A 25,077-nucleotide genomic window follows, 5' to 3' on the forward strand; every position below is an offset into this window, starting at 1 on the left:
GAAAGGTGACGACCCAGGGTCAAGTTTCTGAAAAGATAAGATGGGAAACGAGCACAATGCGGAAAACAAACAGGAAACATAAAGGGGGAAGTGTGCTTGTGGATGACTGAAGGAGGGTGTAAGGTCTCACACGGGAAGGAGAAAGAGAAGGAAGGTGTGGGCACGGCAGAGCAAGAGATGCCGGGCATGTGAGCTATGAAAGTGTCGGGATGCTGGCGCTTGCTGAGTCTCTCAGTGCAACTCACAAAGTAGGTGTGCATTTTCCCAGTATGCCTACCTGCTGTTCCATGGAGACGCTGCAGATTATTTGCAGTGGTGGAGAGATGGGCCAGTAAAGTGCTTGCCTAAATGAACTTGATTACCAGAACCCTTGTGAAAAAGCTGGGTGTGGTAGCGTGCACCTGGTATCTCAGCACCAGGAAGGTAGAGACAGGCAGGACTTGCTGATCAGCCAGTCTAGCCTATTTGGAGATCTCTAGGCCAGTGAGAGACTATCTAAAAAAAAAAAAATGTACACACATGCACACAAATACATGCACACATGCATGGGAATAAAAATACACATAATGAATGATCTATGGAAATGTGAGGCTGTGAGAGTGGCAAATGAGAGCTAAGGGGGAATAAAGGGACTTTCTTTTCTCTTTCTTTCTTTCTTTCTTTCTTTTTTTTTTTTTTTGAGACACGGTTTCTCTGTGTAATAGCTATCCTGGAAATAACTCTGTAGACCAAGCTGGCCTCCAACTCACAGAGATCACCTGCCTCTGCCTCCTGAGTGCTGGGATTAAAGGTGTGTGCCCCCATGCCCAGCTAAGGGGACTTTCTTAGTGGCAACACCTGTGATGTAATACTTTGTCTATATTAGGTAGGCTGAAACAAAAGGATCAAAAGTCTAAGGCTAGCCTGGGCTACAGAATGAGCTCCAGGCTAGCTTGAGCTACTTAGCAAGACTTTATCTCAAATAAAATAAAAGTGGGCTGACAAGACAGCTCATGGCTAGAGGGGCTTGCTGCCAATCCAAACTGCTTAAGTTTGATCGCTGGACTCAAGGATACAGCTGAGTCCTACAAGCTGCTTGCTGACCTCCACATGTGCGCCTTTGCATGCACGCATCCACACAGAATCAATGAATAAATGTAATACACCTTAAAGAAATAAAAGTATAGAAGGCTGGACTGTAACTCTGTGACAGAGAGCTCGCCTAGCACGAACGAGGCCTCAACAATTCTCAGTGCTGCTGCGATGCTTTAATCTTCCTTGTCAACATGCCTGGAGTTAGCGTCACCTGGGTGACACTGATGGTCCTGTCTGAGGATGCTTCTAGAAGGATTTAACTGCAGGTGGAAGACTCGCACTGAACGTGGGCAACACAGCCCCGCAGACTAGCATCCCAGACTAACTACACAGGGAATAAAATGGACTAAGTCAGCTCTAGCATTCGTCTTTCACTGCTTCCTGACTATGGTGGACTGCAACCAGCTGCCTCCTGTTCCTGCCGACGCCCTTCCCCATCATGGTGGACGGTGTACTTTCAAATGGTAAACTGAAAGAAACCCTTTCTCCCTTGTGTGGCTTCTTGTCAGTATTTGGTTAAATAATCAGAACATGAGCTGATATGAGACACACACACACACACCACACCACACACATACACACCACACTATACACCATAAACACTACACACATACACACCACATCACACCATACATCATATACACGACACAACACAACACACACCACACCACACCATACACCACACCATACACCACACATACCACACACACTATACACAATACCACACACACACACACTACACAACTCCACACACATACCACATAGCTCCACACACATACCACACAGTTCCACACACACATACCACACACAACTCCATACATACCACACAACATCATATACACCACATTACATACACACCACACCACACCACACCATACACCATACATACCAACACACACATACACACACGTTTTCTATTAGCTTTTTGTTGTACTGAGTCTTACTGAGTCTTATAGGAACCCGTGCAAGGTGACATTAGATAGCGTAACTACCTGACTGGCCTTAAGCAAGACCCTTAACTTCAGTGCCTCAGCCTTTCCTTCTGTAAGATGGGAGTAATCCCGACACCTATATCATCCGGCCCTTACAAAGATGAGTTAGACAAGCTAAGGCAAGTTCCCATCACATAACATCTCCTTAGAAATGCCTTTCTCTCTCCCACACTCAGAAGCAGCGCCATCGAGGAAAAGCACGCGGGGGATACCAAGGAGGCAGCGAAGCACTAAACATGGAGAAATGTCTCCAGGAGACGTCATGGTTAGGTCTCAAGCAACCACAGAGCTGGTGTGACGAAAGGGTGGGGGCGGGGAAGCTGAAGCAAAAGGAAAACGTTCTTCCAGCTTTAAATTTATGATGATGTGGTTCACTCCCCCACCCCCACCCCCAGTGTGAGAACGGCAGGTTCAAGAAAAGATGAGGTTGGGGGGTGGGGGCTGGAGAACAAAGCACATCCCCAGGCCCTGTATGGAAATGACAGAGACCCAGGACCGCCTGAACTGCGGAAGCCAGACGGCAAGGACCGCTCTTCTGGGAGCTACAGTGGAGGACCAGGGAAGGCCAGAGATCAAGGGTCCAACGTGTGAAGGAATCTCAGGATGAGACTTCTAAAATGGCATAGACGGGGAGGAAAGGGGCACGGATTCCAGTAAAAGTAGACTGCGGGACCCGAGGGAGAATATTTTAGAAATAAGTTAGACACAGAAAAAGGAATTATCACTCAGCGATTAATGATAAAAATCAAGGCCATTTAGTAAAAACCGAGAGATAATCTTTACAAAGGGGCACATAGGGACAGAGAAAATGGATGAGGCACACTCTCTGCTCTGAGGACTCTTTATTTAGCATGTCTCCAAATGTAATACTTTTAAATTAATAGAGTAAGAGAGAAGGGATGGGAAGAGAGCAGCCGTGCGGACTAGACATAGCAGGGACGAGCTGGCCTTCCTAGACATGGCTTGCAGCAGGGTTTCTTACTCCCTTATTACTTTAATTCTATGACTATTAGTATGACTATTAGTGTTACTATTACTGCGTGTGAATGTTTGTGCACATGTGCCGTGGCCCTCATGTAGAACTCCCAGGACGACTTGTAGCTAGAGTTGGTTCTCTCTCCCCACCTTTCACGTGGGTCCTGGGATTGAACTAGGTTTTCCAGGCTTTCATGGCTAGGGCCTCTACCCACTGAGCCATCTCACCAGCTCAAGAGTGAGCTCACTTTACATAGTATTAACTGAAAGATGTTTCTGTTCAGACCGTGAAAGCAAGAACCCCCATCCCTGGCCAGTGAAGCTCTAGGGGAGGAACCCAAAGGTGCTAAGCTCAAGTAGCCAGGTCTTTAGCATTTGTGGTCCAGTCATATGAAATTGGTGTGGGGAGCTGGTATCATTTTTAGGTTTTTCGAGACAGAGTTTCTCTGTGTAGCCTTGACTGTCCTGGACTCGCTTTGTAGACCAGGCTGGCCTTGAACTCACAGCGATCTGCCTGCCTCTGCCTCCCAAGTGCTGGGATTAAAGGAGTGTGCCACCACCGCCCAGCAATGGACACTCCTTCTTCTTCTTCTTCTTCTTCTTCTTCTTCTTCTTCTTCTTCTTCTTCTTCTTCTTCTTCTTCTTCTTCTTCTTCCTCTTCCTCTTCTTCCCCTTCTTCTTCTTCTTCTTCCTCTTCCTCTTCTTCCCCTTCTTCTTCTTCTTCTTCTTCTTCCTCTTCCTCTTCCTCTTCTTCTTCTTCTTCTTCTTCTTTTTCTTCTTCTTCACTCCATGCTCCAGGCTGGCCTCAAACTCAGAAAATCCTTCCTCGGCATCCTAAGGGCTAGAATCACACACCTGAGCTACCACAATGGCTTCCTCACTACATGCAAAGCATGCTGGGGGTCTGTCACATCCAGCCACTGCTGGGAGAGAGACCCCTTATCCCTGCAACAGAATCCCCAACCCTACAGTGAGCTGTGATACATGAGGTTCCCTGCACAGAGAGACAGAGACACTCAGAGCAGGATGTCCACTCACTCATCCTTTCTATAGACAAAGACTCAGGCAGAGGGAGACAAGTGGCTTGGACAGAGCTGCCAGGCGATAGCTTCTGGAAGCTAATTAAGCGATTGCTCAATATGCTGATCTAAAACTCAGTTATTATTTCCGTACACAGCCTGGTCGCCTCCACAACAGTGTCCAGCTACAGCACGAGTGTCATATTTCAAGGTAATATTTCTGATATTTTTAGCAAACAGATCCCATGGGTTTAATTACAATGCATTCACTTGTCCTCTCTCTCTCTCTCTCTCTCTCTCTCTCTCTCTCTCTCTCTCTCTCCTCCTCCTCCTCCCTTTCTCCCTCCCTCCCTTTCTCTGTCTCTGTCTCTGTCTCTCTCCTCATTCCCCACCCTAAATGATTGGATAAGGCTAGGCATGGTGGCGCATGCCTTTAATCCAAGCACTTAGGAGGCAGAGGCAGTCGGGCTGTGAGTTCGAGGACAGCCTGGTCTACACAGCAAGTCCAGGACAGCCAAGGCTAAACAAAGAAACCCTGTCTTAAAAAGCCAAAAAAAAAAAAAAAAAGATTGGATAAATTCTCCCAAAAGTAAGTCAGGAAAGCAAGCCAAAAAGATGGCTGGGGAAGCCAAAGCTGATAGACACCACTGACAAGTGGGCATGCAGAATCCCCCAGGTGAGTGTACCCCTGTTTCATCCCTATGTGATGAACAACTAACCTCTTTTGCACATTTTATAACTTTATATAAATGGTATTTGCCTCTCTCTAAGTTTGGTTTGTTTGTTTTTTTTTTTTTAACTGTGATTCTCTGGTCAGTGTGTCTCTCTGCCCCATGGAGCCCGTTATCACAGCTGGCCTTACAATGAAACCCTCATGCCCAACACAGAGGTCTGAGTTAGGAGTCTGCCAAGAAAGATGCCATCTCCGTGTGTCTGTGGCCCAAGAGGTCTGAACTCAGAGGGCGAGTTTCCATCTCCAGATTCCTTCCTCTGGGCTAAAAGTGCTGCTCACTCCCTGCTTCCCGAGGAGCCACGGCAGATGGGCGGCTGAAGGTGGAATTAGCGAGAATCATTCCAGGAGGGTGCTCTCAATTGAGTGCCCCAGAGTAAATAGTAATTACACGTTCCTTCTAGATTGCTCTCAGCCTGAGACGGGGAAGAGGAGTCATGGATGGCTGACCACAATACCCTGAACGTGCACACGTGCGCACCAACTCTCAGGCTGGTCACAAGCCTGGCTTCGGAATTTTCCCTTAAGAGGGTGATGGCAGTTCTGCGGTTCCTTGGAATACACAAATCACCCCCACCCCCACACATATACACACACATACACACACACACACACACACACACACACACACACACACATACACACGCCCCTAGGCACTAGGAATTGCCCTTCCCTGGTCCCATTTTTCTTTCCTTGTTGAATACTCCCAGAAGACGGCCCGTCAAACACGTGGCAAACAAGCAATCCCCCCCTTAGTTACTCTTTACAGCGAAGAAGAATTGGCCTTACACAGAAACTGCACTTCAGGGACTGAGACTCACAGACACACAAGGCAACTTAAGCAATTCATTTTCTGCCTTCTCATCTGCATACCAGTGGCCTTATATGCTGGCCTATGGAAGAGCAGCTTTGCACACAAGGCAAAAGGCTATGGCAGATTAGCCCAAGCCCCAGACGGGCAATATGCTCGCTATGTTAGTCAGACCTTTAGTTGTTTGGGCCAAATCCCTGGCAAAATCACTCTCAAAAGGAAGGGTTTGTTTTGGCTCATGAGTGTAGAGGCTTCAGTCCATAGGTCTGCTGTTTCCGAGTCTCCAAGAATCAGATTATCATAGCAAAAAGGTGTGGGATGTAAGGCTGCTCCCACCATGGTAGTCAGAAAGCAGAGAGAAGTCACAGAAAGGGGCCATGGCTAAGATAATCTTTAAAGGCACACCTCCTGGGGCCCAGCCTCGTATTTTGATTCTATCACTGGATTAAGCCATTGATTATGTCAAAGCCCCCACGATCTGGTGTCTCTGGAAATGTCCGCACAGCCGTGTCTATGGGCATGCTTTAGTATCTAGGCAGCTTTCAGCTCAATCAAGACAGCCCCGCCCCAAGTATGTTTCCACATTTAAGAGTGGAAAGCAAGTGGTCAGAACTGAAATTATAAAAGTGGCACTATATGAACTGAGCAGGTTGTAATTATATATTTAGGAATATATATGTATGTATGAATGAATATGTATGTTTTAACTATATACATACATACACATATATGTATATATATACATATACATATAAGCAATTAAAGAAAGAAAGGCCGTGAATTTGCAAGAGAGCAAAAGGGAAATGATATAATTATATTAGAATTTCAAAAAATAAGGAAAATTATTGTAAGAAAGAGGTAACTATGTGTGCACATGCAGCCAGCTTCAGTGTACACTGCCACATGCAGTGCAGGACCAGCTGTGTCTTGAAACCATCTCAGCAGTAACACCTTTCCTGATCTTTATAAACTGGCCAGGAAGAGTCTGTAAGGAATGTAGGGATTAAAAAAAAAAACTAAGATTCATTTATTTATTATTTATACAGTATTCTACATGCATGTGTGCCTGCAAGCCAGAAGAGGGTATCAGATCTCATTATAGATGGTTATGAGCCACCGTGTGGTTGCTGGGAATTGAACTCAGGACCTCTGGAAGAGCAGCCAGTGCTCTTAACCTCTGAGCCATCTCTCCAGGACAAATGTAGGGATTTTTGAGAGCTTCTTTCCTCCTGGCCTTTCCAGCAAAGGGCCCTGGAAAATGATTATTGCGGCCACCCATTATGTCACCTCCTTCACCACAATGACTCTGAGACCCAGGGAGCACTGCCCAGGGGACTGTCATGTGTCTCCTGTGGTCCTCAACACTCCATTAAGGAGGTGCTCTCGCCCTCTCCATCTGTACGTGCTGAGACTGGGGTGAGACAGGCTGGCAGCTGCTTTGTCCATCATCACAGCTAGTGGGAGATGAGTCAGGCCTGGTTCACACTTCCAGGTCTCACTGCCTCACTGAGTTAGGGCGGGAACTTTCTGCAGAAACCACAGAGGGACCTTACTACTAGATCACCGGCTTTTAAAGACATTTTTCTTACTTTTTCTTTCTTTTTTTCTTTTTTGGATTTTCAAGTCAGGGTTTCTCTGTGTAGCCTTGGCTGTCCTAGACTCGCTTTGTAGACCAGGCTGGCCTCGAACTCACAGCGATCTGCCTGCCTCTGCCTTCTGAGTGCTGGGATTAAAGGTGTGCGCCACTACCGCCCAGCAGTTCTTACACAGGTCAGGCTCTCTGTCTAGGGATGGGGACACCCATAGTGCATCAATCACCAATGACAGTTTCTCACAGTCATGGTCACAGGCCAATCTGTTTTAGGCAACTTTTGGTTGAACTTCCCTCTTCCCAGATGATGTTAGGTTGTACCAAACTGACAATAAAACCTAGCCATGACAGCCTTGTGTTGACTCAGAAACCTGCTTTTAACCTAAATGTTGTCTCAGAGGCTACCATACTGGGAGATACGTTAATCCAAAACTGTTAAATGTTTCCACGTTTCAGGGGTTGTTTCTCCTCTGATTTTTATTTTCATTTCTCACTAATCGTAGATGATCCAGAGCAGAGACCATCCCCAATTGGCTGGCAAAGGAAGCATGCTGTGGCGAGACTAGAGGGGCTAACTTCCTTCCGGAATCCCCACTGTGTCCCTCCCTTCCTTCAGCTGCTGCCCAAAGCCTGGTGTGAGAAGACAGGGAGCTGGTGGCGCCAGGCTTCTCCAAGCACAAGAAAGATTGGGTGCTACAGAGGGGAGGAAGAGAGGGAAGATGTGAGGCACACCGAGCCACAGAACTATAGCATCTCTAAACTGAAAACAAGCACTAAAACTTTTGGATCTATGTGTTTGGACAGGTCGCTCTGGTCAGCTTTCCTAGCAGTTTTCCAGTGTGCTTAACGATAGCGGGGTATGAGAGAAGAGAGAGGAAAATGAGCCAAGAAAAAGGATAGCAAATTCACAAAGCTCAGGCAAAACTGCATCTGGGTCCCTGGCGTTGGATGAGAGGGCTAGCTGACCTTCCGTGACTGGTTATGCTACAGGCACAGGTGCTTTTGGGACTGGGACTGTCACTTCAGAGCTAGAGCGCCTAAGAGACTTCCTGCCAGCCCTCCTGTCATGACCGAGGGAGCCACACACTCTGGAGAGAGGGAGCGCCCGTGTTCCCGCAGACCGGCCCCTTGACATCTACCTCCTCCCACAGCAGCAGGCTGTCCTTGGACCACCAGAGCCCGCAAACGGAAGTGTACTCCCTGCAGTTGACATCAGTGTTCAGCAATGCTGCGAACATGCACAAGTGCATCTAAGTGTGTGCATGTGAGTGTGTGCTCATGTTTATCAAGAGTGTTGTTCATCTTGTTTCTTCAGACTACTTCTCATTGGCCTGGGACTCACCAGTTGGCTTAGGCTAGCTTACCCACAAGCCCCAGGGATCTGCCAAGCTCCATTTCTGTAGTTCTGGAACTATAAATGATGTCACGCTAAGCTACACACACACACACACACACACACACACACACACACACACACACACACACACTGCAGTCTCAAAGTAAATATAATTTCCCAGGAAGTCACAAAGAGAAGGTTAAAAAAAAAAAGCCCTGTGCACCTTCAACCTGCCTCCCCCAAATGAATTGTGCTTGCACAAAGCATGCCGTTGTCACCTGACTTCATATATACAAGGGTTAGTAGAGCCCTGCCTGAGACCGGTGCAGAAGCTGCCCACCCATGTCTGATCCTGCCCCTTCATTGTCGGAAACTCTAAAACACTCACACGTCCACACACAGAGCCTAATCAGCAAGAATTTTGCTCCTGAATATTGCTGGAAAGATCACTAAGGCAAGCTTAATCAATTGGCTCAGCCAGCCACCAGTCCCCAGGGGATGTCCAGACCTTTCACTGCTGCCATTTAACCCTCAGCAGCCCGAGGTCCTGCACTCCATCCTCCCCACAGCAGCGGTGCTGTTCTGGGAGGAATCCAGAAGCTGGAGTGATGTTCCTGGCCCACCACCTTTCAAAGGCCTTGTCTGTGCTAATGGAAGCCGACACTCTGCATGGCTTCAGAGAGACGGGCTCCCTCTTATGTGCACCCCTGGGACCAGAACAGGGGCCTGACAGAGTCTGAGCAGCCAGAGGAAGCAGGAAGGCTGAGAAAGGGAACAGGAGAGAGCCTGACGAAGGAGAGGATTAGATGGACAGGCCCCTGTTTGGCAGTTAAACTGACATCAAGTCAGGCAAAACTTCTTTGGTGAAAAAGTTGAACAATTGCTGGGAAGATTCGTTATTAACAAAAAGTGACTAAGCTGGTCCCCCCCACCCCCACCCCCTCTCTCAAGTGGGAGGGGGAGAGAGGCAGAGGGGTCATGAGCTGCTGAAGTAGTTCATATTCAGTGAGTCAGTGGGTCTCAGCCCGTGGGTCCCGACCCCTTTGGCAAACCTCTATCTCCAAAAATATTTACATTACAATTCATAACAGCGGCAAAATTACAGGTATGAAGTAGCAACGAAAATCATTTTATGGTTGGGGGTCACCACAACATGAGGAACTGAATTTTGTTTGTTTGTTTTGTTTTGTTTTGTTTTGGTTTGGTTTTGGTTTTTCAAGACAGGGTTTCTTCGTGTAGCCTTGGCTGTCCTAGACTCGCTTTGTAGACTAGGCTGGCCTTGAACTCACAGTGATCCACCTGCCTCTGCCTCCCCAGTGCTGGGATTAAAAGCGTGCACCACCACACCCGGCCATGAGGAACTGTATTAAAGGGTCGCAGCGTTAACAAGGCTGAGAACCAGGGCTAACCAAAGCTTCAATTCACTCCCCCTGTGATTAAGGGACTGGACAGGCCCTTGGGGGGGGGAGAGATTCTGCAATTCATTTGGCTGCGTTCTCTCAACACGTATTGTATACCAGGCACTGTACCAGGCACTAGGGTCTTCAACAGGGAGGCTGAAAGGAGGCAGTGACAATTCAAGTGTTTCTGGGCTGTACCTCTGTTGCTAGAGTGCAGAACAGAGAGAAGGGAGTGAGACCGCAGGTCTCATTGTGAGTTTTTTTTTGGGGGGGGGCATAGTGGGACCCATTCAAGAGTACCCACTGCAACCAGCAAATAAAGGGCTTCTCAGTGGGAAAGAAGAGCAGAGGTCACTGCTCTGCGGCACAGTGAGTCCCTCCACAGAGGCACATCCAGACTGGAGCATCGCACAATAGGACAACCCTGGCCAAGACCAGAGTGGTACCCACTTTGTGGCTAGAATTGATCCTCTAAGGCACTTCTAGCGAGAGAAAGGGGGGCGAACAGTCACCTATGGCCTTCTGGTCACAGGGTGGCTTTACCCAGACTTCTCCGGCCTCTCAGCGTGTGACAAGGGAAACTGGTCTCGGAGCACAGAAGGAATGGAGCAAGATGCAGGAGCCTCGAGACCCAAGAACCTAACTTCTCAATGGAACATGAACCAGGGCCCAAAGGGTGGACAAAAATCAATTGCCGGAGAGTCGGACCTGTCCCTGACTGAGTGATGCTGCACAGGTCCATGTTCTCTTTGTTCTCTCAAGGCGACTCAAAACCCCCAAGTTCTTTTCAGGTCCCACGGCTTCCTAGGACACCCTGAGCTCTCTGTTCCCAGTGGGGTATCTATTGGAGGGACAGCGAGACTCAAGACTCCACTTAACAACACATCAGGCCCAGCATCACTTTGGGGAGGTGTGCAACCTGTTCCTGTCCCAAGATGTACAGAAGCCAGCCTTTCTGGACCGAACTCAAAGAAGGTATCCACACTGTTTGGACAGAAAGCTTGAGCAGTCTTCCCTGGGGATGCAGTCCCAGATTCCATCCTTAGCGCTGGGGCCTAAGTGAGACTGTGAGGGTCCAGCAGCTCTAGTGTCACAATGAGAAAGGGGACTGGCAGTGTTGGGAGTTCTGGCGTCTGAGTCAGCAGAGGCGCCTAGGGCATGTCTGATCAGCGATGGACCAGGCCAATGGTGGGGGAGAAGTGTGGATGCTCCAGGTCCAGTGTAGCAGACAGCGATCATCTCACTGAAGTGAACGCTGTAGAGAGGGAGCTTGTGGAGAGTGGACACTCTAAGAAGGGGGAAGATGATGTCACGGAAAGGTTCTGGCGGTATGTGAGCAGTGCCACTCAAACATGAAAGCAGATACAAGGCCCATGGGCTACCACATGTGAAGCGCTAAGAGGAAGCAGCACCCAGTACCCCCACAGGAAGCAAGTCAGCTGACCTTAGGAAAGATGGGTGGCTGGGAGTCCAAGTTAAAGAAACAGAAAATATCCACCTGGTGGGTGACAGACGAAGAGCCGATGTCATAGAATGCCTACATCAGGGACTTGGGGAGGAAATTTTACGGTAGGGACCCAGGGTTTGTTCAGCGGTCATGTGATTCTGCCACCCTCTTCCTTTACTGTATCCCAGAACGCCAGCACAGAGAGAGGCGAGGAAACTTGCCTGAACCTGGACAGCCTGACATCAGCTTGACCTTGACATGACTGAACCTTGGCCAGGTTGCTCCTGGCTTTCTAGAGCAGGGAGTTTTCTACCTGCCTTCACCTGGTACTGCGTGCCAGAGGTTTGGAGATCCCTGGTGGGGGTGGGGCTGGGGGGCTGGAGGCGGGGAAGGGAGCCGAATGGCAGAACTGAGCAAGCAGACCCAATTGGAGATCACAGGCGCTGGCTGACATGGCAGCACTTGTCCCAGGGACAGGGACAGATGCTGGTTGTCTGTGCTGCCTAGGCAACAGGAGGAACTAACTCTCCAGATGCTGACAAATTGAGCCATACTCTTGTCTCTTATTCTTGCCTCCAGACTAGAGAGAGATCGAGTTGAGGACTCAGAGTTGCTCGGCCCCTGCAAGCCTCCAGAGGACCTAGCAGCCCAGGTTGCTGTAAGGTTCTTTCGGAACCCTTTAGCAGGCGCTGGCCCGGCTTTCCATATTTGCTTTGTGAACCCAGCTCCCCCTCCCTACAGCTCCATCCCACCTTCCACTTTGAAGAGCCCAGAAGTTCTACAGCTGCCTGGAAATGCTGACGACTTAACTGGTTTAATTTTTTTTTTTCCCCAGCAGCCCTGAGGGGTTTTAACTCTTTCCTCCCGCAGAAACCCAGCTTTTGGAGTTGAAGGTTTAAACTCTCACTGGGAGACTCATAAATATTCGGAATCACTCTCTCCCTCTCTGTTTGATTAGGAAATGAGCCTTTAACTCAATGTAATCCCCAAGCCATTAACAAAAAAGCCCTCAACAGCTCTACTGTTAGAATTTCACTCATAACCCGCGGAGGATTGAATTAGATTAACATAACTACCCACAATCTCAGTTTATTTTCTGTGCCAGATAGAAATGTGTTTTCAGGAAAGGTGAGGGTGGGGGGGGATGGAGAATGGTGAAAAAAGAGGGGATAGATAATGAAATGTAAAAATAGAGATAAGGAAGAGATGGACAGAGATACCGTGGAACTGCAGCGACGGGGAGAAAGAGCTATGCCCACCGGTCTTTGGTTTGCCAGTTTTATTCATGGGGTATTTGGAGAGACCTCAACTACCTAAATTGTCTGAGTCAGGGGGGTTCTTTCTGACATTTGCCATCTCTTCTTCCTGGAGATTGACGGTCCTGCACCTGAGCCTGCAGCCTTCCAAGGCACCTGCTCGTTGGCCCCTCTGTCCCCAATTTGAGAAGAGGTCAGAATGGATCCCTGCGTGCTCCAGGGAGGGAGGGCACATGAAACCACAGCGTGCACACACACACACACACACACACACACACACACACACACACACACACACACGTGGCTGCCTGTTGACATGCACAGAGATGAGCCAAGGATGGGGTTTGATTCTGCCCACATGAAGTCACAGACAGTTCCGTGACCAATCGCATTTAAGAAATCAGTTAGGGGGAAAAATGAGTCTGATGGGAGCCCAGACCACATAAAATTAATGGCTATTGAAGCAGAAACTAAGTAATCAGAGGCTGTATGCAAATACCCTGAAGTTTTACCCCCAACTGCATCCCCATAGGGAAACTAATGCGGGAGAAACCGGAGTCCTGACCAAAGCCAGGGCTGCCGTCATTCTAAGCAGCAAGCCCCCAGCCCACACCGACATAGCCGCAGGTCAAGGGGAAGGGTGGCTTGTTTCTAGTGTTTCAACAAATGCTGTCCTCTCTGGACCGTGAACGCTAACAAGAACACAAGACTCTCTCCATTACCTTTAGTCACGAGTCCCCACCAGACAGAAGGGCCTCGGAGTGCGTGTGGGGGAGGGGTTGGTGTGGAAGAAAGGATTTACTCCTATACTGAAAGGTTAAAAAAAAAAAAGCCAGACTTTATTTTAAAAACCACTGAGCTCAGAAAGTCCAGAAAGTTCAGCTTTTGCAAACAGTGGATCGCTCCAATTTCTGTTCACAATGTCTCAATCACTCGATTCATATGCGCCTTAATTAACAACAACCCACAAAATCCCACTCCAGCATACTGAGGGGAGAGCTTGGCGGGATTGGCTTGTCACACAGAGACCTTGGAATAGGAAATAGCAATAACCTGACATGGACAGTATGCCAGGTTCCCTTCCCTGGACTCTTAGGCATGACTGAGATACTAGATCTGAAGTAATGATGCGCACCCTCTTTACTTTTTCTTCCTTCCTTCCTTCCTTTACTCTTCTCTTTTTTTTTTCTTCTCATGTTTTGAGACAGTGTCTAAGTAGCCCTGGTTGTCCTGGAACACACTTTGTAGACCAGGCTGGCCCGAAACTCAGGGATCCACCTGCCTCTGCCTCCCAAGTGTTGGGATTAAAGGCGTGCATGCGTGCACCACCACACCAGGCTACCTCCTTTATTCTTTATTCTGGGTTTTTCCACTGGTGAACACATGGACTTCACCTTCTCTTTCCTTTTTCCTCCCCGATCCCAGCCCTCCCTCCGCAATATCGAATTAAAGGTATTAATAACCCAACACAAAAATGCAGGTAGAAATAAGAAACCAAGAAAAAGGGAAGTTAAAATGAAAATGAATTGCCCCTGGAAGCATATGCGTGCGCCCACGTGTTATTTAACTTTCATCAACTATTTTGCTGACAAACCTATTTTGCTTGTAATCAAAAACAATTCAGGCTGATTTGCTTTGTTTACTGCCTTTAAACTGTAGTAAGGATTATTTCTTTGTTCGGATACTGTTTTTCTAAACAAATCTAGAAGTTGTCCTTAGCAATAGAGCATCTGGTAACCAATGCATAAGTAAATAGAACTCATTGTAAAAAGAATGAAGTCTATTTAAATAGTTGCATAGTCTACATTAAATACAAACACATAGGTTTATTCCTCATTTTTTTTTTAAAGTTTAAGGCCTTCTCTTCCAGCAATGCTGTAAAGCCAATCTCCCCAAGCGCAGAAATTCTGGTAAATATGACTCATTATCTAGAAACCAAAGTTCCAAGGATCCATGAGAAGATTATGGCAGCTAAGACTCACTCAGGACAGTGATAGGGGTGTGTGTGTGTGTGTGTGTGTGTGTGTGTGTGTGTGTGTGTGTGTGTGTGTGTGTATGTGTGTGTATGTGTGCTCCACAGACACCTAATATGCAGTCTGCCCACTTTGTGTGTACCGAGTCTAGCTTTGACAAAACTGGTAATCTTTTCTCCCCAGTGAAGGGTGCAGAGCCCCTTGCCCCTGACTTCCTACCTCAGACAGTTTCTCTTCCCAAACCAAGTCTCCTAACTCCTTCCAGAGTTGAGAAAATACATCTAGGAACAGAGCCAGCCCGAGCCAGGCAACTTATGGTCCGAAGCTTTCACCTCCACTTTGCAAACACTCCACGGAAGGGAGGGAGGAGGGAAGGAATGCTCCTTTTCCTTGGAGATGCTGTAAATAAAATAGTTATTGGCGCAGTCATGACAAGCCAAACCTCAAAGCTCCCAGAGTGCCCCCCCAGCCTGTCAGCACCCCACCATCATCACCCCGGAACACCCCCTCCCAGAAGCCAGTCTTTCCCCTTTGTCGCCTTCCTCGCCCCCACCAAACGCTGGAGCTGCTGGCAAGTAAAAGTTTTCACGCTGGGAGACAGAACCATCCCACTGAGCCGCGTGTGAACTTCCCTTTGCCCTTTTGATTTGCTTACTTTCTCTCCACGAAAACAAATAAAAACCAAAGGGAGCCCAGCGATTCCAAATGAGTTTGTGTAACCAATCCCACCCAGCCACGCGGGGAGCCCCTGACCTTCCCATGACAGCCTGACAGAGGCAAACATGTACCTCTCAGCCACTCGGGGCTGCATGTTTCAGTGCACGGAAAGAAGGATGAACGAGCAGGCGTGGGGAGATATTTTTATCCATTAAAAAGAGAGAGAGAGAGAGCAAACGCGCCCGGCAGAGAGGAGGGTGTGTAGAGGGGAGGACGGAAGGCACGGGGCAGTCTGGGGAGGAGGGAGAGGAGAAGTTAGCTTACTTACATGGTTGGGCTGGCTAGAGGACGGGGCTGCTGAGGAACGGTTACCCTCAGGTGTTCCAGTGGCTGATGACTCGTGGCTTGGCTCCTCCGACACCAGCTGACAGTCCCCTGTCTGTGTCTCTTTGTGACTAAGGACACAGTACTCCCAACCTATAAATAGATTCCCGACTCCGTGATTGATATAGCAGGCAGCTGACAGAAAAAAAAAAATCCCACAACCATAACCAGGTCTCAAGCAAAACAGCAAAAACCTCTGGACTTTCAACTCCACAGAGCCCCAGTGCAAGCTTCGTAGTCATCTATGGGGCACTGGAAAGGGGGTGTGTGACATGTATTGGCAAAGGGGGACGACCAGGCTTGGTGAGTACTGGGAGAGGGTGCAGGACAATGACTTCTTGAGTGGCGCAGCTCACTCGGGTCACACAGAGCTAGCGAATACCGGTCTGTGGAAAGGGAGGGAGGAACCTGCAGGAGGTCCTGACCCTGTGAAGGAGAACCCCCTTTCCTTCTCCCCCGCCCCCACCCCCCCTGGATCCTGAGCCCTGGTCGTCAGGGCCCCCCGAGCAGTCAACATTTTGACTTGGGAGTGTTCATTGGCTCAAGTGCTTTCCACGAAAAGTTTCCATTCCCTTTGCCAGATCAAGAGGCAGGAAGGGTATGCAGCTCTCCTGGTGTGAGGGCCAGAGGGATCTGTGGGGCCAGGCCGAAGGCCCTGGAGGGTAGGGAGAATGGGTAGGTAGGGAGCCGAGGGAGCAGCCGAGGGACCCAGCTGTGTCCACAAGGCAGAGCCCTGGCAAAGGCAGGTGGCGTTGTCCGTGAATTAAAGGACCCGAGTGGAGACCACTGGCACCTGCTTCTTCCAGAAACATTTCCTAGGAGGCCAAGCTCTGCGAAGATTTTTTTTTTCTTGCGGAAAACATGCCTCACTCTTTGGGATACTGAAGAGAAACCCTGTGTAGCCTTGGCTACCCTGAACTCACTCTGTAGACCAGACTGGCCTCGAACTCACAACCATTCGCCTGCCTCTGCCTCCCGAGTGCTGGGATTAAAGGCGTGTGCCACCACGCCCAGCCTTACTGAAGGGTCTTTAAAGAACATCCCCTGCTCTAGTTCCTACACGCTTCACACAGGCTTCCTGGAACAGGTCAGTCCACATCCAGCAGCTAAACAAGGGCATGAAGTTTCCTGAAAATAGTAGCATCATTGGAAGATGGACAGTATTATGACTTGATCATGCAGGGCAATGGGCCTTGGTTTTAGAATTGCCTGTGTACGCTCAGTTGGGCACCGTGCCATTCTTACGAGGCTCCTCTTCAAGGTGGTGATGGAGGCAGCCCTTGCTGGGGTGGATGGGACATGCTAAAACCCTCAAAACTTCCTGATTGTCCTTTCTTAAAGGAAGAAGTGAGCCTGCCTTTTCCTGTTGGAGCCAGTCCTTCCCTCCCTAGGTTAGCAGAAACCACAAGGATATCTGGTACCCAAGTCCAAGATCTGCAGGATCTCATTCAAGCATCCTTGTTGCCGCCTGCCAGTGGAGCAAGAGTTTCATGAAAGTAAAGACCATGTTTGTCTCATTCCCCTTGTGACCTAGGGTTACCATGGTAACGGATACCCGGTATGGCTTCCTGGTTGACTAAATGAATGGATGGATGAGTGGTTGAGTAAATGAGTGAATGAGTGTTACCCAAGACACTAGGAGTCACTCTTCTGGGATGTTAGAAGTGTGTGCTTCATGAGAAAGCCCCTGAGAAAGTAGAGAATTGGCACAGGGACTTGAGGAGAACCAGTCTGATGTGTCCATCATTTATGCATGGTTCTGTCGGAGACCTCGGTGCACCTGGGTACCAGGCCATTGTTGCTAGTGGCCACCAAGTGCATCTGTCTAACCAGCCTGGCCATATGCAGGGTACTTGCAGATACTGTTGCTAAGAAGGCAGTGAGTCTTGAAGAGATGGGACTTAGGAGGGGTCCCTGCTCACGACCGGAATCAGAGGCACTTGGCACATTCTTCACCAGATAACTTCCTGGGGAAAACTTTCTTCTGATGCAGACTTAGACCTCCTCTTCATAATTGCCTTTTCCTGCACAGTCTCCAGCAGGTGTCTGGCTTATCACTGACCGCTCACTGCTTCCTGGCAGAAGGGTGTGTGTGTGTGTGTGTGTGTGTGTGTGTGTGTGTGTGTGTGTGTGTGTGTGTGCATTTCTCTCTGTGGCCACAGTCCTTCTGGACTTCCCCAGACCTCAGTGTTGTGCCTGTTCTGATTCAAGTGCATAATAAAGGAGTTGACCATTGTCACCTCCAGGAAGCATTTGCTTAGAGTGACCCCATGAAGTCTGGTTTTGACTTCTATCCCCAGGCTTATTTCTGAATTGGTCCAATCTCAGTCTCAACTCTAACTGAACCCAGACTTCGAGTCACCTAATTGAGGTGCTGTGTGTGTGTGTGTGTGTGTGTGTGTGTGTGTGTGTGTGTGTGTGTATGGGGGCAGTTACCAACCTACAGAATCCTGAATGCTGGTCATCATCATGGGAGACCGCAGGACTCTACTCTCAAGAGGGTCACTGTCCTGTCATGAAGCCTGTCCACCTGCCACCCAGAGGGCACCCACTCCCATATACCAGCCCATCAGCTGACTGGCTGTGTTGAATTCTTTCCTCTTCCATCTGTTACCAGGGAATGCAAGTCAGGTCCCTTAGTCTTCTGAGCCTGGCTTTCCTCATTTGCAACTGGAAACCTCAAGTGTTTAACTCACAAAATTAGCATGAGAATAAAATGACTCAGTGCAAGAGGATGCCCAAGGCAGTGTCTGGAACATGGAGTGTCATGTTTCAGTACTCTGGGCACCAACAGCACCCACAGGCATCCTGCGATCCTTCTGTATATGGCCCCTCCCACCTTCCCCCCCTCCCCCCCCCCCCCCCCCGACTTTGTTTCTTCCCTTCTAGAAGTAGCATTGGCAGGACAGACTGATGACAGGTGCTCTGGCCTACATAGCCCCGCCCCCTCATTCCCCCCCACTGAAGGTCAGAGGCCAGAGGTCAGAGGTCAGGAAGAAAAGACTGGGGATTTTTGGAGTTTTAGTGTGCCCACTCACAAGCAGGAGAAGAGAAAAGCAAAGCAGGCCCAGAAAACTCTGGATCTTGGCCTGTGACTTCACCTGTCACCCCAACAGCCAGGCTCATTCATTACACATCCACCCTTCCCCCAACACCCCATCCATTCATCCAGAAACACTCCACTCACTTTGAGTGTTTTAGGACTTCGGAAGAGTTCAAAGTTCTCCACCACCTTGAACTTCCCACCCGGAAGTCAGTCACATTGCTTTACAGCAGGTGGTCTAGGTGCTCCAGAGAGATGGTTCGGCAGCTGGGTTTGCTAATCTTCAAGCCAGATGAACTGAATCTGATCCGCAGAACCTAGATGATTGAAGAGAATCAACTCCCACAAGTTGTCCTCTGACCTCTACACACGTGCCATAGCACCCCAGCGTCAACAGACAGACAGACAGACAGACAGACAGACAGACAGACAGACACATAATTTTAAAAAACAACACAGGTAGTTTTGATGGCTGGAAAGATGGCTCAGTGGGTAAAGTGCCGGCCTTGCAGCCATGATGACAGCCTGAGTTTAGATCCGCAGAACCTAATTGAAAAACCAGATGTGGCGATGGCCAGTTGTAATCCCAGTGACAAGGACAAATGGATCCTTGGAAGCAGGACAGCCAATGTGTCACATGTGGCAAAGTCCCAGACCAGTGAGAGACAAAAGGTAAGAATGCCTGGGGACACACCGAAGGTTATCCTCAGACCTTCATATTCACACATACCTCCCAACACACACACACACACACACACACACACACACACACACAAACACACACAAGAGGGGGGAGGGAGAAAAGAGAGAGGGAGACAAGAGAGAGGAAAGAGGAGAGAGAGAGAGGAGAGAAAAGGAGGAGAGAGGAAAGGAGAGAGAGAGAGAGAGAGAGAGAGAGAGAGAGAGAGAGAGAGAGAGAACAAAAATAAAAACAGGTGATCCCCCCAGCTCACGGCAACACAGTGGCTTACCTGCTCCAGGAGAGTAGAGGCTGCTTCTCCTTCCAAAGAGGCTGGACCTTAGTTGGACCTCCTGGGGTCTTCCTGGGCACTGCCCTTCCTCGGGTGGTTTGCTTTGAGTGTGCAGTGCACATTCACATCAGGGCACCGTCTTGAAGCGTACACTTGAAGCGTAAGTCCATCCACACATTACACAAGAAGTATCATTATGTATCTATTTCTAGGATGTCCACAGCACCCCCAAAGGAGCCTCCCTGTATTAGACAGGTGCCTCCAATCCCCCGCTCCTGGGTTAGTCTACAATGGCCACCCCAGCGGAGCACTGCTGCCTGAGTGGCTTAAGCAAGAGAAAAATATTTTTCTTTAACATATGTATTTTGAGGCCCTCAGCCGCCAGTAAAACTATCTTCTTTATGTTTCTGTGTGTTTCCCAGCCTGAGAGGTTCATATGCAAAGAACCACTCAGCCCGTGAGGCCCCTCCTAAACTCCTAAGCCCATATGGCCACGGCCCCATTTGCAGCCATGTGTTTTGTATGATTCCTCTGGTCTTCTTCTGTCTCTTGCCATCCCTGTTCTCAGCCATGTCTGGGGTGAGCTTCCTGGCCTCAACACTCATTAGCAGAACTCCTGTTCTATCATGGCTGCTTCATGGGACTCCCCTTGTCACTTCTTCCCCACACACCTATAGGATGATTACGGCTCTGAATTGGCCACCATAATAAGTGTCCCAAACTATGTTGCTTACAACAAAACAGAAATTTATTGACTCATTGTTTTAGACGCTAAAAGTCCAAGATCAATGGAGGATTGCTTCCTTTTGAGGCTGTGATGGTACCTGATCCATGGCTTCTTCTGAATTTTAGAGGCTCATTGGCCATCTTTGGTGTCCTCGGTGTGTAAATGCAGCTGTGTGCCATCATTCGTGTTGGCCTCTCTGTTGCTGTGTCTAAATTGCTCCTTCCTGTAAAGATGGTGGCCATAAGACTTCATCTTAATGTGGTCATTTGCAAAGACCCCGTGCCTTAGAAAGTTCATAGCCACAAGTATTGGAAGCTGGGGGGACAGGTTGGACACAAAATGTCGATTTACAGAATAGACAGTTAAGTGGAGCTCTGAGACATAGAGCGTGTCATCGTAGGGAGAGGACACAGGCATAGAGAGGTGCATCCCCCCCCCCAATGCACCCCCCCTATGGTTCCTTCTGCCTTAGGGATGCAAGGCCCTGTACTGGCTCTGTGCCACCCAACTCCAGCGTCATTAGTCCTGGCACATCAAGGTGACTTTACACTGTTTACAAGAGCCACTGAAGATACAGCCTGTTCCCTGCCCCCGCTGCCTTATCAATTCATTTACCTTTCAGAGTTCCCTGTAGCAGGCTGCCAACCCAGAGGGAGGAGTGGGCCAGGAGCCACAGCCCAGGGAGGGCCCAGGAGCACTTTATCTACAAAGACAATCTATCTGCTTGGGGACAGACTTAAATACAACACAGTGATGCAGCTATGTCATTAATCATCTCCTGCCGGGACATGGGAGACTGGGAGCGGGCCACAGTGGGCACACTGGCTTTAAACACAAGGACAAGGTTTCCTGGGGCGTGGGGGGTGGGATGCTGCTGGCCTCTTCCTTTCTAGGCATCATGCCAGACCACTTGGGGTAGCACGGCATTGTGCTGGTCATAGCACACATGGGAGACAAGTTGGGAAGGGCAGCGGGAACCCTTCCAAAGGGTGTCCTAAGAAGCAGTGTTCCTAATGAGGCAGATGTCCACTCTGGGGCCCTGTTGTCACTTGACCAGGACTCTCACTTTTCAGAGGACTCACTATGTTTAGCAGTTTGGCATATCTTGTCATCCACTGGGGTTTTATACTCTCTTAGGGAAAGGGGGGGGGCAGAACATAAAGGCAAGAGACATAATGCAACTTGTCCCCAAGTCAATACATTGGAACCTTCAGGCCTGAGCAGTCTCTTCCAACGTCTGTTAGCCAGCCAGCATCCCAAAGGCGTGCTGTCCTCAGCCGGTGCAATCCCAGATCCACGCTCCCCCATCCTTTACCCGTCTTCTAGTTTTTGTCCGCAGGCCAGCTTAAAGAGAGGCCCCATCCTCCTTGTCTAATTTCTGCCCTCAGGATCCTGACCACACTCCCTGATACCACCACCAATGCATCTCAACCGACGCTGCTCACTCCCCGTGCTAAATTGCAAAGAGAGTGCTGGCTTTCCAGGTCCACTGTGTCAGGTTACAAAGAAGCAACAGGCATGACATTGATGGCTCTCAAGCCTTGAGATCTTTTGTGTTCCAAGCTCCCTGGGAGTCACTTGACCTATACTGTCTTACTTGATCTTACAGTTTAGTTTCCTTGATGAAGAGATTCTTTTCTCTGGCTCATAATTCGGGAAGCTACCAAGTCAGAGTAGTTGAGTGGCTTGCCCCAAGTTGTAGAGTAGGCAAACTGCAGAGTCACAAAGGCCTGCACTGAAGTTGCTGACTAACCGTTTTTACTACAGCCTCCACCCAAAGGGAGGGACATGGTGCCACAGCCATGTGGGGACTATTTAACTGAAGGAGGAGAGCTCCCATAAGCACACAGATGGAAGATGGAAAGAGACAGAACACAGGCTTGGTGGGCTGAGTGGGCCCTGGGCGTTATCTCTGGGCCCTCAAGTCACTGCCTGTCATTCTGGTGGGTAGAGCAAGGCCTTAGAAGCCAGTGGCTTCTGGGAGATTCCACAGTGTTAGATGGAATCCAAAGGGGACAGTAAGGCCACTCAGCCTCTTCTCCAGAATAGGGTCTAGCATACAAATGGAGGAGGGGAGGCAGGGGAGAAAGGATGGAGAGTCTGGGAGGAAGTCTGGAGCTAAAGTTGCCAAGAGCCTCTGGCATCCTGTCCCAGCCTCGAATCTTACTTTCTTGTAAACTGAGGAGAGAGGAGCTGCCCCCCTCCCCAGCCTGCTCTGTAAAATGGGAAGACTTCAGACACCTCTGCAGTTCTGGAATATTCTGTCATTCTAAAATGTGTCATACTGGTCATTTGCTTACTTGAGTCAAAGCCAGCAGAACCTGGCTGTGGCTAACAGAATTGGACATAAAGAGGATTGAGATGACTCGGGTGGTCTTTGAAAACAGAATCATGTAGGCAAATTCTTAAATTCACGTGACCATCCTGCAGGCGAGGAAGCTGACAGTCCACCAAGGCTACAATGGGAGAGGTTACTCCCAAGGAAAGGAGAGTACTGGACATGCTAAGACTCGCCGCTAAGAGTCAAACCTTATACATAAAAAGATGCCCAGGACTCTTAGGAATATGGATTTTCTATATCCAAAAAGAAATCTGTGGGGGTGCGTGAGCCTTTTGGCAAAGCAAGATTAATGGCGACCCTCTTCTCCGATCTCAGATTAATTACTGCTCTTCTGCCTGCCCCCAGCTAGCAGTACCATCTGGGCCCTGCTTCTCGCCCTGCCAGGACTCTCCTTCCGTCTCTCCCGTCATCAATCCTCCCACCACTCCTTCTCCTGAGCACATCAAACACTTTAAAGTCTCCTCTGTGCTAAATCAGAACAAAGCACGCTGCCTCCTGTGGGGCCTGCCTCCTCCTCCTCCTCCTCCTCCTCCTCCTCCTCAGCCTCCCTTCCCTGGTACACTGTCCCCTGGTGCTTCAGAGTCTTCCTTCTGTGTCACCAGGTTGGTAGTCCAGCTACTGGGTTTGACTCAATGCATTGAAAACCAGACTTGTCCTATCTTTCCACAACACTCTTCCTTGGTTACCAAGGTACCACCGTCTACACCATGCCCCAACAGAAGCCTCTAAGTTACTCCTCCCTTCATCTTCTCCCTCCAACCCTAGCCCTAACCTTAACCATCGCATCGGCCATCAAGTCCAACCAGTAGGACACATTCAACTTGAACCCCAGTCTCTTACCAGGCCTTGGTCCAGGTTTAACTCTTAGCAGCTTTTACGTGGAGCACGCGGGCAATCTTGTTGGTTACACTGGCCTAAGTCTCTGCCAAACCACTTCTATAAAAGCCCCCGGGATGCGATGTTCAGGCTTCTATGATGATGAAGACACAGTGTGGTGTCTGTGCTCTTACCGGTTGCCCCAGCACACAGACAGCATTGCTAACTACGGCTGCAGTGCCACATAGCAGAACACTGTAGGTAGAACACCATCATCCTGCAAGACACAAAACTTTATCCCCCACTGAACAGCAACTCTCCGCTGTCCCCAACCCCTGACAAGTAGCATTCTACTGTTTCCATGACTTTGACTTCAGATGCCTCCGGTCAGAAGGGACATGCAGTTTGTCCTTCTGACAATGGCTTACTTCACTTTCCATAATGTCTTCCAGACTCTCCCATGTTGTCACACATGGCAGATCGCCTTTTAATGGTAACATTTTATTGTGTGTGCGTTACGTGTTCTTTATCTTTTCATCTGCTGATGAAAGGATTGAGATTGTTCTCATAACTTGGCTGTTATGAACGAGTTATACCATAATAAGGTATATGTATCTTTTTTAGATTCTGATATGTGTGTATATATACACACACATAAATTATGTTTATATATCCAAATATGATATGTACACACACACACATGTGCACCCACACACATACATACACACCTCCAAGCACAGGATTGTTACAGAGTGAGGTAACTCTCTTTTTAACTTTGAGGAAGTATTGTGTTTCCCACAGTGGCATCATTTTTCACTCTTATCAAAAACACACAATAACTCTAATTTATCTGCACACTCATCAACACTTGTTATTTTTTTATTTTGTTGCTATTTGTGTTAGCAACTGCCACTCTCACAAATGTGAGAGGATGGCCACTGTAGCTTTGATTTGCGTCTCTCTGACGGCAGTGTCCAGCACCTCGTCAGATACCCATTGGCTGTATATGTACCTTCCCTGGAGACATCTTTTTTTTTTTAAGGCCCTTTATCTATTCTCCCTTTTTATTTTTGAGATAGGGTCTCACCCTGTGGTTCAGGGTAGCCTTCACCTCAAGCCCCTCCTGCTTTGGCTTCCTTAGTGCTGGGATTACAGGCTGCCCCAGCGTGTCTGTTTTATAGTGTGTGTTGGGGTATTGTACCAGGGCGTGTGAAGGAGAGCGCATGTGCATGCCAGAGGTCAACAATAGGTATCTTCCTCGATCACTCACCACCTTAGTTTTTGCGACAGAGTTTCTCACCAAACCTGGGGCTCATTGATTAGGCTGGTCCAGCTGGCCAGCAAGCCCTAGGGATCCTGACGTCTCTGCTGGATTGTATCATGGGCCAGCACACCTGCCTTTTACGTGGTTCTGGAGATCCGAATTCCTCATGCTCTCACAGCGAGCCCTTCGTGAGCTGAGCCAGGTCCCAGCCCTGGCTTACCGTTTTCATCAGACTCTTCAGCCTTGGCTTCAGAGACCCGGGAATTCCTC

General features: G+C 48.9%; 1 protein-coding gene across 1 annotated transcript in view; it reads right to left on the bottom strand.

Annotated features, from left to right (window-relative positions):
- Positions 1 to 15,696, bottom strand: part of ESRRB (estrogen related receptor beta) — a 156,850-nt gene extending 141,154 nt beyond the window's left edge. The window contains exon 1 of the mRNA XM_084792496.1: positions 15,590 to 15,696. Coding sequence (XP_084648622.1) covers positions 15,590 to 15,591 — 2 coding nt within the window. The 5' untranslated portion in view covers positions 15,592 to 15,696. The remainder of the gene's footprint in view (positions 1 to 15,589) is intronic.
- Between the last annotated feature and the right edge of the window lie 9,381 nt (positions 15,697 to 25,077).

This window comes from Acomys minous (genome assembly GCF_964271855.1).
Source record: "Acomys minous genome assembly, chromosome: 8".
In the NCBI taxonomy this organism is placed as follows: domain Eukaryota; kingdom Metazoa; phylum Chordata; class Mammalia; order Rodentia; family Muridae; genus Acomys; species Acomys minous.